This window comes from Phytophthora sojae, assembly GCF_000149755.1.
Source record: "Phytophthora sojae unplaced genomic scaffold PHYSOscaffold_5, whole genome shotgun sequence".
Classification (NCBI taxonomy): Eukaryota; Oomycota; class Peronosporomycetes; order Peronosporales; family Peronosporaceae; genus Phytophthora; species Phytophthora sojae.
Genome location: NW_009258119.1, coordinates 1,072,996 through 1,090,813, shown reverse-complemented (window position 1 = coordinate 1,090,813; position 17,818 = coordinate 1,072,996). Strand labels below are relative to the sequence as shown.

The 17,818-nt window shown below is 54.2% G+C and overlaps 8 protein-coding genes across 8 annotated transcripts; 4 read left to right on the top strand and 4 right to left on the bottom strand.

Moving 5' to 3' along the window:
• Window positions 1-581: 581 nt before the first annotated feature.
• On the top strand, window positions 582-1,472 carry PHYSODRAFT_333072 (hypothetical protein; the record flags this gene model as incomplete). The annotated part of the gene is made up of 1 exon (XM_009530190.1): window positions 582-1,472. One exon carries the CDS (start codon window positions 582-584, stop codon window positions 1,470-1,472), a length of 891 nt encoding a protein of 296 aa, XP_009528485.1.
• A 199-nt stretch (window positions 1,473-1,671) lies between these two features.
• PHYSODRAFT_255196 (hypothetical protein) lies at window positions 1,672-2,481 on the bottom strand (the record flags this gene model as incomplete). The annotated part of the gene is made up of 2 exons (XM_009530189.1): window positions 1,672-1,770; window positions 1,798-2,481. The coding sequence occupies 2 exons, from the start codon at window positions 2,479-2,481 to the stop codon at window positions 1,672-1,674; spliced, it is 783 nt and encodes a 260-aa protein (XP_009528484.1).
• Window positions 2,482-3,371: 890 nt separating this feature from the next.
• On the bottom strand, window positions 3,372-4,057 carry PHYSODRAFT_333070 (hypothetical protein; the record flags this gene model as incomplete). Its single annotated transcript, XM_009530188.1, has 4 exons — window positions 3,372-3,635; window positions 3,664-3,685; window positions 3,738-3,961; window positions 3,992-4,057. 4 exons carry the CDS (start codon window positions 4,055-4,057, stop codon window positions 3,372-3,374), a joined length of 576 nt encoding a protein of 191 aa, XP_009528483.1.
• A 3,902-nt stretch (window positions 4,058-7,959) lies between these two features.
• Window positions 7,960-8,818, top strand: PHYSODRAFT_333068 (hypothetical protein; the record flags this gene model as incomplete). Its single annotated transcript, XM_009530187.1, has 2 exons — window positions 7,960-8,298; window positions 8,339-8,818. The coding sequence occupies 2 exons, from the start codon at window positions 7,960-7,962 to the stop codon at window positions 8,816-8,818; spliced, it is 819 nt and encodes a 272-aa protein (XP_009528482.1).
• A 471-nt stretch (window positions 8,819-9,289) lies between these two features.
• On the bottom strand, window positions 9,290-10,105 carry PHYSODRAFT_333067 (hypothetical protein; the record flags this gene model as incomplete). Its single annotated transcript, XM_009530186.1, has 2 exons — window positions 9,290-9,880; window positions 9,932-10,105. 2 exons carry the CDS (start codon window positions 10,103-10,105, stop codon window positions 9,290-9,292), a joined length of 765 nt encoding a protein of 254 aa, XP_009528481.1.
• A 1,274-nt stretch (window positions 10,106-11,379) lies between these two features.
• Window positions 11,380-12,633, top strand: PHYSODRAFT_507330 (hypothetical protein; the record flags this gene model as incomplete). The annotated part of the gene is made up of 1 exon (XM_009530185.1): window positions 11,380-12,633. One exon carries the CDS (start codon window positions 11,380-11,382, stop codon window positions 12,631-12,633), a length of 1,254 nt encoding a protein of 417 aa, XP_009528480.1.
• A 1,558-nt stretch (window positions 12,634-14,191) lies between these two features.
• Window positions 14,192-15,904, top strand: PHYSODRAFT_560926 (hypothetical protein; the record flags this gene model as incomplete). Its single annotated transcript, XM_009530184.1, has 2 exons — window positions 14,192-14,333; window positions 14,549-15,904. Exon 2 carries the CDS (start codon window positions 14,636-14,638, stop codon window positions 15,902-15,904), a length of 1,269 nt encoding a protein of 422 aa, XP_009528479.1. The 5' UTR covers window positions 14,192-14,333; window positions 14,549-14,635.
• Window positions 15,905-15,948: 44 nt separating this feature from the next.
• On the bottom strand, window positions 15,949-17,712 carry PHYSODRAFT_354725 (hypothetical protein). Its single transcript, XM_009530183.1, has 2 exons — window positions 17,652-17,712; window positions 15,949-17,512 (listed from the first exon to the last, which is right to left on the bottom strand). The coding sequence occupies exons 1-2, from the start codon at window positions 17,658-17,660 to the stop codon at window positions 16,127-16,129; spliced, it is 1,395 nt and encodes a 464-aa protein (XP_009528478.1). The 5' UTR covers window positions 17,661-17,712; the 3' UTR covers window positions 15,949-16,126.
• Window positions 17,713-17,818: the final 106 nt, after the last annotated feature.

The window sequence follows — 17,818 nt, the reverse complement described above, 5'->3', positions numbered from 1 at the left end:
GATCAATTAATGTGTCTTCGAAACGATAACCCTTGCACATGTATAACGTGACTTGTATTGCACTACAAGTTGTATTACATGTATAGTGGTAGGGACCTTCAAAGGCGAAGCAGTGAGTCAGCGATGTGGCGTCAAAGTGTCTGACATCATGAGCTGAAAGCTATCAAGTTGTCGAAGTACTGTAAGTAGACGTGCTACGCTGTATTGATACAAAGTAGTATAGTACAGTACAGTAGCTTGCATTCCAGAATAACTACAGTACAAAGTAAGCACTTCATGTACATGGCTATTATCATCACGTGGCAATGCCATTCTGCTGATCTACCCATCTGCATTCACGAAGCGCGACAGCTCTGCTCGAACAGCAAAGGTGCCCCCAGCACCACGAGTACCATCACCACCTGGTAAAAAAGTAAGTTACAAAAATGTTTAGTATCGTTTTCGTGAGCGTCAACTATCGCCTTTGCGACTTAAATACCTGTACAATCATGTTACTGTACTTACCTACTGTAAGCGCACAGGCAACACCCTGGCCACGGAATCCCGTCTACCAGCGTGACCTCATTCTCCATTTATCCACGATGCCCCCAAGTCTCCTTTCAAGCGTCGCTGCTGTTGCTTTCGCCACTGCCCTGGTGGCGGCTCCCACTGCTGCTGCCGGCAAAAACAGCACCGCTGCCCACGCTCCGTTCGGAACCATCAAGTCCAAGCCTGGTGAGTGCGTCGTCGGCGACCCGAACACCTACATCAGCCCCAAGGACCTCCAGTGGATTTGGGACAACCGCATGAAGTCGGACGTGGAGTCCTTGGACAACTGGGCCATGGACCACATCGTGGCCAACAAGGGCACGCTCAACTATTGCGTCCGTTGGGACAGCCAGACCATCTCGCTCACCAAGGAGAACGCGAAGAAAATCGAGACGATGCTGAACCGTCAGTACGCCGCGTGGAACCACTGGCTCATCGGCTACGACTGCTGGCCGTACGACGAGATCAAGGTCAACATCGTTGGCTGGGCTGGTCGCAAAGCGTCCGACTTCGAGTGGTCGGACGACTCGCTGGGCAAGATCTACATCGGCGACCTCGACCAAAACGGAGTCCCGCAGTGCCCGCAGAACTGCTACCGCACGCCGGACGGGTCTGGTGGCTGGTCAGAGTCCAGCGGCTGTGAAGGCGAGCCGTTCGACATCTCGGTGTGGCCCACGGAGGGTATGACGAGTGGGCTGGGCAAATACGACTTCCAGCAGTACGGCCTCGAAATTGTGCTGGAGCACATGGAGGAAGAGCAGTTTTACTTCGCCATCCACGAAACCGGCCACAGCTTCGGACTGCCAAACTTCTACGAGATGCCCCAGCCGCCCAACTTCAAGCCCTGCGTCATGTGGGCGCTGTCGTCGATGACGATGAAGGACACGGACGGCTGGATGATTCGCCGCGTGCTCGAGAACAAGAAGCACAAGTACGACTTCTAAGCGTCTTCGGGGGATCTGGATCGTGCGAGAAAGAAGCACGTAGCTAGAGTTGCTGTTGTAGTTCACAAATCAATTGATGTTTTCTTCAGTCCAGGAATGTGTGATTCGTTGCCGCTAATGTTCACTCACAAATATTTTTTTCTTACCACCCGTTATCCACAAGAATTCAAGCATTGGACTTCCATCATATTGTGTGCTTCTACGACACTTCCTCCATCGTGAACTCAAACGACGATCCTGCAATGTTGCGGGTCTGCGACTCGAAAGCGCGGTTCATGGCCAGTTCAAAGTGCGCGTGCTTGATGCTTGTGTCTCCATGGCGCACGGCGAGCAACGCCGCTTCATTCACAAGACTTGCTAGCTGAGCCCCCGAACGCTGGCCCAACTGGCCGCACTCCTCCGCAATGACTGACAGGTCGACCTCGCTGTCCAAGCGCACATTGCGGCAGTGAACCTCCAGAATCGCCTCTCTTCCCTTGGCATCTGGTAGACCCACATACACATGACGGTCAAAGCGACCGGGGCGACACAATGCCGGATCAAGCACCTCCGGGCGGTTCGTAGCGGCAATGACGATAACTCCATTGACGTTTCCCTCAAAGCCATCCATCTCTGTCAGCAACTGGTTCAGCGTCTGCTCCCGTTCATCGTTGGAGTTGAATCCACCGCGAGCTTTAGCCAACGCATCGATTTCGTCAATAAAGATGATACACTGCGGGTACTGCGAGGCCTGCGTGAAGAGGTCCCGCACTCTCGCAGCGCCTCGACCCACCAGCATCTCGACGAAATCCGACGCTGAGCAGAACAAGAAGGCCACCCCCGCTTCAGATGCAACAGCTCTAGCCAGCAGCGTCTTGCCGGTGCCCGATGGACCGCAGAGCATCACTCCTTTGGGCACTTTGGCGCCAATGGCCTGGTACCTGGCCGGGTGTCTCAAGAAGTCCACAACCTCCTCCAGCTCCTTCCTGGCGCCGTCAATACCCGCCACATCGTCGAAGGAGATCCGCATCACCTGCTGCTGCTTGCGCACCTTCTTGGTGCCGTCCTTGCCTACACCTCCAGCGTCCGTGCCGTATATGCCCCGCAGCATTTTGTAGGTCAGGCCCAGGTACAGAAATGGCATCAGCGCTATAGCAATTGGCACCAATCTGCTGGTCGTCGACGGCGTCACGGAGCCAAACTCAACCCCCGACCGCACTAGAGCGTCCAGGATGTACGTGTTCTCGGTCCTCGGCGGCACCAGCACCCTACAGGTCACATGATACACCAAAGAATGTTATAATTTATACCATGGAATGTCTAAACTAATATCCACCATATCTCCTGTGCTACGGCTCATACAGCCGCCAAACCACCGTGGATCAACGCGCCTTCACTTACTTGTATGTATCCGCTCCATCCTTAGCTTGTACGATGCAGTGATCACCCGCCAGCAGCACTTTCCCGACGCGGTGGTCCCTCAAGTCGCCCAGGAAGGCGCTGAACAGCCTCCAAGACGGCGTCGCGGGCGCCCCAGCGGCGGTGAGGGCGCGGAATTTGGCCAGCGCAGAGGTGACGAACAGGCGCAGCTTCTGGGCGCCTCTGCCCATCAGCAGCAGCACGCACAGCGCCGTCACGAACCGCCGAGCGCTCGGCACCCGCATCTTCGAGGTTAATGTGGACTGTTGACTCAACCGACACCGCCTACCCCCAAGTTGCAACATGACCTTAAAGTAGCAACAAACACTTCAACAAGTTCCTCACATGTCAATTCACTATAAGGTTGCCAAAAAACTAAAAAAAATTCTTTGCTGTTGGGGACGTTAAGGCGAATTACTAGTGATAACGAACATCAATTTAGGTGTTTTTTATCAGCGACAAGCGACGGAAACTCTAGTGTTTTGTGTCCTGGGTCGACACTCAGAAGTCGTACTTGGACTTCTTGTTCTCGAGCACGAGGCGCAGCATCCAGCCGTCCGTGTCGCGGACGGTGGACGAGGTGAAGGCGTCTATGAGGGTGGGCGGGAAGTTGTCGGGTTTGGGCTCCTCGTAAAAGTCCGGCAGTCCGAAGCCGTGGTCCATCTCGTGCGACACGATCTCGAGCTCCTTGTCGTCGAGGTGCGCAAGCATGTCGTCGAGGTCCACCTGCTGGAAATTGTACGTTCCCAAGCCGCCACCATAATCCTGCGTAGGCCACAGCGAGACGTCGAACGCTTCTCATCGCAGCCGCTAGGCTCCGGCGAGCCACCAAATCCTTCCGCGGAACGGTAACAATTCTTTGGTCACTGGGGAGATCCGTCCTTGTCGAGGTCGCCGATGTAGATCTTGCCGAGCGACTCGTCCGACCACTCCAGGTCCGAGGCCTCTCTCGCAGCCCAGCCGACAATGTTGACCTTGATCTGGTTGTACGGCCAGCAGTTGTAGCCAATGAGCCAGCGGTTCCACGCGGCGTGTTGACAAGCCAACATTGGCTGGAGCTTAGCCGCGATCTCCCTGGTAAGCTTGGTGGTCTTGCTGTCTCAGCGGACGCAGTAGTTGACGGTGCCCTTGTTGGCCACGATGTGGTCCATGATCCAGTTGTCGTAGGGGTCCACCTCCGCCTTCATGCGGTTGTCCCAAACCCGGTGTTTGGGTTGCCGATGACACACTCGCCAGGCTTGGACGTGATGGTTCCGAACGGAGCGTGGGAGGCGCTGCTGTTTGTGCCAGCAGCAGAAGCAGGAGCTGCCACCAAAGCGGTGGTGAGGGCAACAGCAGAGACTCCTGTTACGACAGTAGTGTAGTGGAGGAATTTCCACAGCTCAGTACATATGTACTGAGTTGTCCGAATAGACAAACTAATTACTTGACTTGTTGTGCGGGTCAGTACAATATTTAACGAATGCCGCGTAAGTTCGCCTGTACAGCGAATCAGTGCATCACTAAGTGCGTATATTTTCAAATAGGCAGTTTTGTAACCAACATGGCCGTTTGGCCGATCCCATCTTGCGCAGCATCGCATATACCACATATAGCAGTTTATGAGATGGGTGAATTTACGGTTTGGCGGTGGGGGAGATATAACGGCTGAATTTTATAATAACAAATTCACGGCTCGTTCAATTTCAAATTTTCATGTAAAAGTGAAAAACTGCTACCATACAGATTGCCATACATATTTTGCTGAACGTATACCAATACTAACATTATATGGAAACCCAAGACAATTGCAAAATAATTTTTCACTAAGATACTGTTATATTTCAAATAGGTGAATTATTCTCGGTTAGTAGACACGTGAAACCACCCAACGGATAGTTACATGAAAATTTCCACGGGCTAGTCGAGTATCTCTCTTCTTGCGGCCTAATTTTCGAAATGGCGGCGCCGGCAGCATATCCATCCAGCAAGTTTGGCAAGGCGCGTTTCCAGGTCGACGACTCCGACCTCCATGCCGCACGGGAGCTAGGATTGCTACGTGAAGACGTCCATGTTCACTGTGAAGATTTGGCACGTCCAGATTTCGGGTTCGCGTACGACCGCCAAGACAACATCGCAACGGAAGCGTTTTCGACACAGAAGGCCCTCCGATCCACGTGCAAAGAGTTCGCCATCAAATGCGGGTTTCATCTTATAGTGAAGCAAAGCAGTGTGAAGCCAAACAACTCGGGGAACGCCAAGTACCAGTGTAAAAACCTGAACGGTGTCCAGGTTTTCGACAGCGAGACTCCGGTGGACAAGCTGCAGTGTCCGTTTTTCATCAATGTCTTCGGGCTGGACAGGAAATGGAAAATTACGCGGGCTAACTTTGCCCACAACCACGCCAAACACGTTGGCTTCACTCAAGCACCGTGTGTCGAAGGCTCGATTGCGCGCCCGGCTAGGGCTTAGCGTAACACGACCCAAGAAATTGAGCGGTTGACTCTCCTTGTGATGAAAGAGATGTTACCAGCTCACAACCGATCCATCGACACGCTCACGGGCAAGGCTATCAAGAATTTCCTCATATCAAGGGGATTTCACCTGGCTAAAAGCGCAATTTCCAGAATTCGGCTGGATATTGACGATAGGCTCCACGGTGACCTCGTTGAAAGTTACCAGAAGTTGGGATCCTACCTGGAGCTGGTTTTCGACCAAAACCCCGGATCAGTTTGGCGTCTCGATCGCGCTAAGGACGACGTGACATTTGAGCGTGCCGTGTTTATCCCAAATGTTGGGATTCACATCCTCCCAATGGCCGGGTTTCGACGCTGCTCATCTCTAGGGGGAGATGAACAAGCGGAGCGTTTTTCTGGTCGCCACGACAAAAGACTACAACAATCACGTGATCCCTTTCGCGTTCGCCTTGGTCCCGACTGAGAACTACGAGCACTGGTACTGGTTCATGGATTGTGTCAAGTTTGCTACGAAGATCGACCGCTTCACAGCTTTATCCGACCGCCAAAAAGGGCTCCTCGCAGCTGTCGCCGCGGTGTTTCCGTAGGCTGGACATCGTTTTTGCCTTCGGCACCTGATGGACAACGCGCATTGCACTGGGGCGAAGCTAACAAACGAAGACAGGCGCCTAACCTGTCAACTTGCTCGTAGCGACTGTGAAAATGACTACAAGCTCTTCTTCACCGAACTGGCAGCGTCAAACCCCAAGGCGGCGGAGTACATGGACAACGTCGATCACAAACACTGGGTCAAGTACAAGTTCCGTGAAGCCTTCGGCCTCCCGACTTTCAACGAGATTACGTCCAACTTGTCTGAGCAAGCCAACAACTGGTTGGGCACTGAGCTGCGCAGCGCCAAGCCACTCGACGCGTTCAACATGTACTTCATGAAGCTAAGCGAGCTCACTTCTGACAAGAGGCAAATGGCGGCGAACTGGGCGGCATCCAAAGCGGGGACAGAGTTGGATCCAATCCTGCAGAAACAACTGAAGGACAGGACTACGGCAGCCAACATGTGCGCGAAGATTCCTCTGATGAAGGGCGCTTATTCGGTGCAGCATCTGGCCCACGCACGCGCCAAAGTCACATCCACACATGGCGACTCGTGAATTTGCCTGAATCGGAGTGTACATGTGGCGGATGGCAAGATGAAGCTTTTCCGTGCATCCACGCAATTTGCGCGGCCATCTAAGACGGTAAGCGGGTCAATGATCTCTACGACGCCAAACGCATGTCCATTGAACATTTTCGAGAGACGTACACGTTCGCATTCCGTCCATGGCCACGGATGTGACGCTCAATGTAGGCTCGACCTTGCGCATCCCCGAGCTCCTAGCTGAACCAGCACGCATCGGCAAGCGCGGATTTAAACCAGGACCCAAGCCCAAGCACAAGCGCAAACAGGCCAAGAACGCGCTTTAACGTTGATATTTCATGCTCAATTTCACTTAACAGTGGCATTTTCATATAATTGCACATAATATACTGGTCTTTTGCTTTCTATTTTCGATTGTAGTAGTATTTACTAAGTAAATCAAAGCCGATAAGTTTCTAGCCATGTATTCCGTCGTTTCTTTGCTGAAAGGAAATCCACAAATTCTGGATAATGCAAAAGTAGCATATTTAACGTATAATACCGATTAGATACCTACGCAGAACCTCCTAACATAAACTATGTATAATATTGATATTTATGAAGAAAAAAACATACTGAAGAAGGTATGCCCCACGAATATGCGGTAACAGACCGTCCACCGAGTTTCCCAAATGTTAGACTCTATTTCTTGCTGCGCAATAATCTAAATGGTAGTTATTACGTTCGGATTTACACGTACCAAGATAGCGGAAGTAAAGTGACTTTGAACGAATCCCTGAGCTCACCAAGTGGCTTCAATTCCTGAACGCGCGAAATCGTACTACTGTAGTTGTCTGATGATGTATGTGTGCAAAACTAATACTAAAGGTGTGAAAAAAAATCTGACGCCAAGCATCGCATCAACTACAATTGGTCCCGATTTTTATCAAGGTGGCTCGATTTTCTTTCGACAACCGAGCGTTCTAGGCCAACACGACAAATGTTCAGCAAGCAGGGAAATTTCAACAAACAGCGTAAATCCACCGCTAGTGCAGCAAGCGCACGGAGTTTTTGTTATGCATGAATATCACCACCTCGTGGATTCGCTTCGGAAAGTAGGCCGTACGGTTTTACCTGCGTCTACTTGTAAAATCTGACAACCTTACTGTACCGTGTAATGTTTTCTTGCGTGAGTTAGTCGAGAAGTCCGTTGGAGTGAGGAGTTTTAAGTCCTTGTCGGTACAAATTAAAAACGCGATCTCAATTGCATTTTTAATTTATCGTTTGTGTTGTTTACCTGCTGAAAACTGTCCAATTCCTAATGTCATCGTGCAATAACTGATCTTTTTTAAATTCTAGGGACTTGTTCGGCACAGCTATTCTAGGTGTGCAATGACGATAAGAGTGTTCTGGTGCGAACCAACTTAGTCTGCTCATTTTCACTTTCACCCCTCGCTTTAGCAGTTCGTGTCAAAAAAACCATCGTTTTCCAGTGTACTAAGCAACTCAATAGCGAGTCATGGCAATCACGCAAGATGGCATGGACGCTATATCCCGGTCGGTGTTCATCCCCGTCATGCTGGTGTTAGACGTGTGGGTGTTCCAGAATCTTGTGGCAGTCTACTACTCCAGAAGAAAAGAGTTCCGCGTGCGCTCCCTGCTGTTGGCTGCTCTTTTGGGGTTTGTGACGCAGGTTTACTCGCACGACAACCGCGAGATGGCCCTGGAGCTCAACGACATCTCCGAGACGAGTTTGCAATTAACGTTCGTCACTCAGATCACTCTCATCGGTCGCGCTGTCTGCAAAAAGGTCAAGCTTCGCTCCATCTTCTACTTCACGTACACTGCGGATGCGCTGGTTGTGCTGGACAATCCTGGAAGTCTCCGACGTGATAAAGGGCGACGTCCTCAGCTTGATTGGGAACGTGCTCGAGTCGACGTCGCTCATCTTCGTCATAGTGTTTCGCTTTTACTACTTGTCACTCACCCACGGGCTCAAGACTGTGCTTGAAGAGCGAAAATTCGAGATGTTTCTGTACGTGCTACTGGTCATTCACGAGTTCCCGTTCATGATGCTTGAATACTACACTGGAGTCACGTGGGAGTTCGCCCAGGGAATTGGCAACCGTGTGTTCGTCGTGGCGTGCATCGTGCAGAATATCCGTCATAAGGCGATTTCAAGCAGAAGCAGCAGCAAAAGCAGCAACAAGAACTCCACCGTGAGAAGCAAGCGCTATGCGCCTGCTCCAGTGCAGAAGCAACTGGCAGCACCAACGACCCACACACCAGCTCTGAAGTCGACTTCGGTAAAACCCGGGTCATTCTCAACCACAAAGATCGCTGTCACCTCCATAAGAGAGCATAGCACTGCGACGTAGCTAAAAAAAAGAATTTGCTTCACTTGCATCCACTTCGAGATAATTGATTGCTGCTGCTTATCAGCAGCAATACAGTTAAAACTATTCGCTCATCGACCGTAGATGTACCTCGTCTCGCGCGACGCCTAGTACGTTGTCCCTGAGGACGTCCTGGATGCACGGACCGTAGATTGGCAACTTCTATTCGAGGGTGGCTATGTTTTCCCAGAGCCTCACAGTGCACTTGAGCTGGCATTTCGAGCGCGCTATTTGGCACACGGCTTGGCGCGCGTGTCGTCAAGTCGAAGCTACTTTCACTGATCTCTGTCTGACCCGAACTTTGTCGATTATGGTGGATATCAGCCAGTATTTTATTCACTCGAATGTCTCGACGTTACCTGCAGGCTCAATCATGCTTGCAGATGGCCCCAAGCTTTCTATCTTCATGCTGGAAGATACCGCAATTCTGGAGATTTCTAGTGGCGCTTGGTACTACCGGAACGAGCCCGTTTTCGAGACAAGAGCATTTCTGATAATGGAGCCTTGGGACTTCAACGATGCGATTCGAGTAGGGATGGAGCCAATGGCATACGTCTTGCCCTTGGCGCTGCTGCTGTTGCCACTGCTTGGGAGCGCCTTCTGCCGGAGGTTTTGCAGGATGCAGGCGACGATCATGATCCGGTTGAAAATTCCCTGCGCAAATTCCCACGAGATGCCGGTTTTGTGCTCAAGGACGATGAACGGGAACTCATGAAGCACAAAAATCACGTAAAGTGAGATGTCGAGCTTGCGCTCCAGCAGCACCGAGCGAAAGCCGTTCGTCAGTGATAGATAGTAGAAGCGAAAGGCGAGCACGAAGAGGAGCGAGAAGGACTCGAGCACGTTCCCGCACAAATGAAACAGGTCTCCTTGGATGACATCCGCGACTTCTAAGGTTGTGCACACCACGTCAAGCCAACACAACGCAACCAGCACCTCTGAGATGCACGTGAACCAGTAAATTCCCCGGACTTTGACCTTGGTGCAGACAGCGCGGCCGATGAGAGAAATCTGGGCGAGGAACGTCAGCTGCAGGCTCGTCTCCTAGATATCGTTGAGCTCCAAAGCCATTTCCATGCTTTCGTGCGAGTAAACTTGAGTCGCGAATCCGAGGAACGACGCCAACAGAAGAAGTCGGACGCGGGTTTCCTCTCTCCTCGAGTAGTACACCATCACGAGGTACTGGAACATGGCCGAGTCGAGCACGAGCATTACGGGGATGAAGAGCGTTCGAGCCAGCGAGTCCATATCATCTTGAGTGATGGCCATCGCTAGCTGTGTTCGTCCTTGGGGTTGTAATAATCCAGCCTCTTGTCCCGCGCTGAGCTTCACGCCGGAGAACCAGTTGACGATTGAACCTCTAGCTACGAACAGAGCAGAGGGCCAAAGATAACTCGAAGCAAGGGCATCCCAACTGTAGCTTGGCACAGATTCGTGCTCTTACCTGACACGAATAGGACTTCGTCCATGCGTTGAAGCGCACGTGCCTTTATCTTTAGCTCGCCAAATTTACTAAGCGTAAACTGTTCGTAGCAATACTGAAGGGGGATTCGCGCAACACTTAGCCCACATATCCAGCTAACCTCACTTTGAGCCCCAGCACTCAGCACTTGAGTGCTGACCTTCTCATAGGTTACCTACGTTGGGGGACTTTCCTGACAGCAGGTGCACTGCAACACAAGTAACGCGTGGTCTAGCACCTAAGATTATGGCATGAAGTGGCTACGCTGCAGGCCTCATGGTGTAGATACTGTATCAGAGCATACCGAAGTCAGCGTCTTCGCGTCGTGATCGTGTCGATCATTAGTGCCCGCCTCAAACTAATAATATGAACGCTGGGCACCCGCCACAGCAGTGCCGTGCTTCAAACTCGACCTTAGCGCTACACTAGGAATTCACTGTCGGTCCAGCAACTTCTGGAGTGAAGCATGATGGCTTAGGCGCTCCGCCAAAGGATCGGGCATGACTTCTCGCCTCTAAAGGTAGGTTTTGCCAGTGCTGCGCTTGACTCACGCTGCTCTCCATACTAAGAGCAAGCAGGAAGTAGTGGGTCTCCTGAGTGCGCAGGCGGTTCCCCTCAGCCGGCTGTCGACCCGACGAAACTGAAAGCAGGGCACTCACATGCTCGCGTTCCAGCGAGAGCGCAAGCGTTTTGGTGGCGACTTGCCTGAGTATTACGGCGAGTCACGGCGACCTAGTCGTCATACTACCCACTTGACTTCCAACGATGCAGATGGTTGGCGCGCGGCACGAGGGATGGCGATCCAGACGAAGGTGCTGGGCGATTACCAACTAAAAGGCGACGCCGTCGTGCCGCTTTCGTTCCAGTTTCGCTGCCCGGACAGGCTTCAGTCGCTTCAACCCGCGACGACGTTTTTGTGGCGTATTTGGCCTTCAAATCTGGGCTTCGGACCAGCCAGGAACTGCTCACTTGCTAAATCGCCGCGTGACAGTCGAGAGAACGCATTTCAAACCACTTTGACGTTGGGTTTCATTGTCGAACCCAGCACTAGCACGTGGGAACAATTCCGAGCTCAGACAGCATGTCTCCCCCCAAGAACGGCATCACGATGCCGACGTTGGAGCTGGAGCGCCACGATGAAAAGATGATGCAGGAGCTGGCAGGGACCCTTTTGCAGCAGAACCTCGACCAGTATAGCGGGCTGGCGGTGACTTCAGACGGTCATCCGGACTCGCGTTCCTGGGTGCCGATCCAGAAGCGAGAGGGTGTGCGGGTCTACAAGGAAAGCTCGCGCCAACAGCAACAGCAGCTCAGGTCCCAAGCAGCAACAGGAAACGGCTCAGCCAAGACGGCCAAGGTGCCACCGTCGCTGCTGCTCATGGGCACGATCAAGGGCAACCTCGACGACTTGCTGTACGCGTCAGCAGCCTCGACTACCGAGGCGATGTTGACCAAATCCAAGTTCATCGATGACGGAGCTGTCGACTGCAAGGTGCTAGCGCGTATTGTGGAGCCTACGATGGCAGACCCGATGCACTTCCTCAATGTGACTTGGAGATACTTCGCGCTGTCCGAGCCCCGAGACTACGTGTGCTTGGATGTCGCTGGTTGGGGGCACACTACGCATGGAGAGCAGGTTGCTTACCACCTCATCCACTCCGTCGGCTTCGATACACTGCCAAACTTCGACCACAAAGGCATTGCTCGCGCCAACATGTCCGTCTGCTGGATCTTCCGTCAGAGAACCGCGTCGCTGGTCGAGTGCTACGCGAGAGGATTCTACGAGTTCGACACGACCAACGCCATGCTCAACTCCATCTCACTGCACGCGATCGCGTCGCAATGGGTTTCGTGCGCCAAGCTCGTGGCGTACGCTCAAAGTATGAAGCTCGCTCGGCTGCTGAACTGCGGTAAGGGAGCCATATCTTCGGACGGGAGTGAGAGCGACAGTGGAGACGGCGGCTTTGGACACTACAGCAGCAACCCGTACAATCCAACCATGTCAAGTTCTACGTCGAGCTCAAGTAACTCGGTTGTGTTACTACCCGCACCGCCTGAGCCGGCTAGGGTTCCGGCGTCCCGGTGTAAGCTGTGCTGTAAGAGCTTTCGGTTTCTCGGAGCATCTCGACGTATTTGTCAAGCCTGCGACGATGATGTGTGCTCCCGCTGCAGCGTGAAGGAGACTTTGGTGCTGTTTTCTCGCACTCGGCAGTGTGTACGGGAACGCAAGAAAAACTTCTGCAAGCAGTGTGTGGCCGATGCGATGAGGAGCGAGGCCGGCGCGGTGGCACGAGACGACTTTGTCGCGGCCGCACAAGCCCAGCACAGTTGGTAGCTTTGAACCTCGATGTCAAGCGTCGAAAAAGCCGCCAATTGCACCACTCCTCGGAAGAAAGAGCACTACCCTTGAGACTATCGTCGCTGGGCCTGCAGATCAAGAGGAAATCTGCGCAGTATGAAAGTGCCGCCGCATTGCTGGTGATCATCATCAGCTCCAAGTCGTGTGGTGCTCGCCTTGAAGCGCCGGCGTGAAGGAATACAGGTCTTCCGTCTATGATCGGTGTATGTGGGTATGGGCGCGAGTAGTGTGCATTTCCGCCGTAGATACTTACAAAGTGAAGTATTTGTTTTCTCAGCGATTTTAGCGACCCAAACGCATGGGGTGTACGAGGCTAATCTCGTTCTCTTCACCAATCTGCAGAGAGAATTCGGTGGAGAGCGCGCAAGTTGAACGTAAGCATCAACGAGTATCTGTACCCGAGCACTTGCATTGTCGTAATGTTCCTACCTCGCCTATGCGAACCCACCTTCGGTCTCCGCTATCGGCGCGCTTAGGCGCGGACGACGTTGTGCCGCCTCCTCACGTGCATATTGGAAGACTGGAGGACAGCCTAGACGAACCACCCGCACGACCGGCAGCGACTTCGTTGCCTGTCTTGTAGGTGGCTCGCGCTCGACTGGTGGTTTACACGCCGCTACTGATGAAACGCCAGGTGCGCAGATACCATTGCACCTGACTCGTCGTTTCTCTCCCAGGTAGCTCAAGAAAAGCACGGTGATTGCGAGCATTGAGCATTGGTGCCAGGCGCTGCCGACGTGACTGGCACAAGCAACAACGATGCATCTTGCCACACGCGATCAAAGCGAGCATTAGGGCGATATGAAAAATACACGTATCATGCTCTACCTAACTTCTTTATTGCAATAGTTCACTACAACTATCGAGATTGAAAGGGTTTGTACATCTTGAAATTCGTATGTGGTCCACGTTCCGACTCGATTCGAGTCAGGATACTTTTTGCCTGTCACTTTTTGAACTGCATTACAGACAACGACTTACAAAGCCGGCATATCCTCCTATATAAAAACAACGATACATTCCCTCCCGTCAAATCTGTAAAACTGTCATAAAACACACGGCGTGTTGCATAAAGTACACAAGAAAGCATATAAAGTACACTAAACCAGATGGTATACAAAGATGAAGTCATTTGATTGAATCTGATTGGCTGGTTTGCTCATGTTAAGCTTTGCTTGACTTCGTCTGCCGGCTTTTTGTGTCTGCCGGCTTTGTAAGTCGTTCGTTGTCTGTAGGCGCTTCCGTCCAGCGGAGCGGAGCAGAGCAGAGCTGTACACGCGCGTGCCCGCAGCATCGCATTGCAAACGAATGAGGCGCAGGACGCGTAGCCAGATGCGTCTGAGGCAAGTCTCACGTGGCTAGCGCGAATAAGACTGGCCGGAGAAGAGGCGAGCGGGCAGGTCAAGCCGACGCCACTGTGGCGAGCGTCTAGCAAAAGTATCTCGCCCGGTATGAGTCGCGCCGCTGCACTCATTCGAGTCTTTTATGCAGTTTGCAACGAGCGTCTTCACTGCGCGTCGTCCAGGCGACTGCATTCGCTGAATTGCTTTCGTTCGCAGGTAGAGGAATTCCTCGCCAGCTTACGACTCAAGAGCGCACACGCAGGAGCGACAGGCGGGAGACTTGTTCGTTTTGAGCCGAGCGGTCACGCTGTGGCGTCAAGTTTGTGGCGAGAGGTGGGTGTAATAGGCCGTGCAAACGTCTCCAGGGCGCCTGCATGTCATGGCGTCCTCCGACCTGACACACTCCTTCCCGGAATCTGTCTGTCGTCGCCGGTTCGGCAGTTCTGTGGCTCCGTAACGCCGAGCGATGGAGGTGAATGAATCATTTAACCAGTCGCTAACTTGGCTTGTGGCATTGTGGTTTTCACGGCGTGCTCCATACTCCGTAGGGCGTCTCAAGATCCGACGCTCCGGCACACGAAATTAAGTCTTCTAGCGAGCGAGCAACCATTCCGGAGCCACAGCTGAGCACCACCATGTCCAAGGACGACCTGATGGCGCAGTCGCTGCTGCGGCTGCACTTGTCGAGTCTGGACATGAAGGCGATCTTGGAGTTGTCTGTGAGCTTGCTCGAGACGAACCTGGCCCAGCAGAAGGAGCTGCGTCTAACGAGGGACGGCTTCCCCGACTCGCGGACATGGAGAGAGATGCAGCGCAAGGAAGGAGTGCGCGTGTTCAAGGAGTTTCAACCCCAGAACTCAATGCCCAGCGGGAACAGCGCTACGTGTATGAGAGCGGGGATCGCTCACCCAGAGCAGTCGGGCATCCCGTCGCTGTTGATGCTTGGTACCGTAGCAGGCAGCCTGAATGACGTCATGTACGCGTCGATCGCCACCAGCACGGATTCCATGCGAGCGCGCTCCAAATTTGTGCAGGACGGCGTGGTCAACAGCAAGGTGCTATGCTGCGTCGAGAGCCCGTCGTCGGACGACCCGTTCCACGCGCTTAACGTCACGTGGCGCTACTACTCGCTGTCCGAGCCGCGCGACTACACGTGCATCGAGGCCACGGGGCTGCTGCCCAACGACTCTGGCGAGCTTGTTGGTTTCCACCTCGTTCACTCGCTCGACTTCGCGCAACTCCCCGTCTACCGCAACTACGGCGTCGAGCGAGCCAACATGTCCGTGTGCACATTCTTCCGACAAAAGACATCTACACTCGTCGAGTGCTACACGCGCGGGTACTTCGACTTCCACTCGAACAACGAGATGCTCAACAACATCTCGCTGCACACCATTTCGACGCAGTGGCTGTCGATGGCTCGCTACGTCGAGTGCGCGCAGATGAAGAAGCTCGTGTGGTGGATGCGGATCCGAACGGGTCGAGACTCGTTCGCCAGCAGCAGCCAGAGCTCCAGCTCGACGTCATCCGGTGGCATCGCGGGCATCCGGCAGCACTCTCGGCCTAAGGTACAGGCGGGGACTCGGTGCCGCGTTTGCAATCGTGGTTTTGGTGGGTTCATGCGCACGACGCCGCGAGCTTGTGCCTGCTGCGCCGAGTGGGTCTGCAAGCGCTGCTGCGTCAAGAAGCAGGTGTGCGTGGTGTCGTCGCACAACAAGAGCAAGGTGAACGACAAGAAGCTCGTCTTCTGCGCGCAGTGCATTGCGGAGGGAGCCAAAAGCGACGCCGCGCTCATCCTCCGCGAGGAACTCCTGGGTCACCGCTCCTCGTACTCTTCGACTCGCCGAACAACGATGGAGACAATGGAAACATTCGACGGTACTGGGTCAGCGGCTGACATTTGAACAAGTTGCTCGACGGACAGCGTACAGCTAGGATTGTAGTGTTTGGTTGAAGCCATCGACTGCGGCTGAATATATTGAGTGGGGTTTGTTTTGTGGGTTGGATTAGATCACACGACATGCATTACTATGTCAGTGGCGGAAGGTGCTTTGTTTGCTTGCAGCTCCCGAATTTGACACCGCACACAATCTATAGGCAGTGGAAAAGCGATCTATACGAGGCGCTTATTCCTCAATCGTCTTGTTGCGCATCTCCGACACCTTAAAGCCGGGCATCTCGAAGGACGTGGCCAGCGCGTTCACGTCGCGACGGAGCTGCTTCACGCCTTCGTGGGCCTCAGCGGCCTTGACGAAGTCCACCAGCTTCTTGCCGCTCGTGGCCTGGATCTCAACGCACAGCTTCACGGCGCGGTCGAGGAACTCAGCGACCTTGACGAATTCAGCCTCCTTGAAGCCACGGCTCGTCAGAGCGGGCGTGCCGACACGCACACCACCCGGGGTCAGGGCGCTGCGGTCGCCGAGCACGGCGTTCTTGTTGAGCGTGATGCACACCAGGTCGCACAGCTTCTCGAGCTTGGAGCCCGTGACCTTCTGCGGGCGCAGGTCCCACAGGATCAGGTGGTTGTCGGTGCCGCCCGTGCACATGGAGTAGCCCAGGTCCGTAAGGGTCTTGGCAAGGATCTTGGCGTTAGCCTTGAGCTGCTGCACGTAGGCCTTGAACTCCGGGGTCTGCACCTCCTTCAGCTGAGCAGCGATACCGGCGATCTGGTGCTCGTGGGGGCCGCCCTGGAGAGCGGGGAACACGGCCTGGTTGATGCGCGGCTCGAAGTTGCGCTCGTCGCGGCGGAAGAAGATCATACCGGCACGGGGGCCACGCAGCGACTTGTGGGTCGTGGTGGTCACGATGTCGCAGTAGTCGAAGGGGCTGGCGTGCTCCTTGGTGGCGACCAGGCCGCTGTAGTGGGCCATGTCGCACATGAGCAGAGCGCCGTTGTCATCGGCGATCTTGCGGAAGGCGGCGTAGTCCCAGTCGCGCGGGTAGGCGCTGCCACCGCACACAATGAGGGCGGGCTTGAAGAGAGCGGCCTGCTCAGCGAGCTTCTCAAAGTCAATCAGACCGGTCTCGGCGCTCACACGGTAGGGCAGCGACTCGAAGTACACGGACGTAGCGGACACGGCCTTGCGCGTGTTCTCGGCCTTCGAGTACGTGTAGAAGCCGTGGGTCAGGTGGCCTCCACTGGGCAGGTCCAGGCCCATGATGCGGTCGTGCGGGCGCAGCAGAGCCGTGTACACGGCGAAGTTGGCGGGCGAGCCCGAGTACGGCTGCACGTTGACGCCCCACTTCTCGGCGTCCAGGTCGTAGGCCTGCAGCGCGCGCTGCTGGCACAGGATCTCGATCTTGTCGATGATCTCGTTGCCGCCGTAGTAGCGCGCGTTCGGCAGGCCCTCGGCGTACTTGTTGGTCAGGCACGAGCCCAGGCAGTCCATGACGGCGCGCGACGTGAAGTTCTCCGAGGCGATGAGCTCCAGGCACTTCCACTGGCGGTTCTTCTCGGCCTCAATGAGGTTGAAGATCTCGGGGTCCTGCTCCTCGATCGTGGCGTTACCGGCCTGTAAAGAGGTAGAGAAGAAGCAACACGGCAAAAGGCGTCAGTGGCTGGGCTCTGCGCAGGAGGAGAAGGCGGCGCGGACAGCGGCAGCGTCACAGGCTGCCGCTGAGGAGGCGAGAAGGCAGAGCGCGCGCACGTACGAGAACCATGGTGGCGGAGTGTGTGTGAAGGCGGAGGGGGTTGAAGCTGCTTGGTCGGGACGGAGCCAAATGCGGAATGCGCACTCGTCCCGGCGCGCGGAATGGAGACCTCAGATTGCGGGTGGCCGCGCTCTGCACCATCATCTCGGATCCCGATCGAGTTGCGC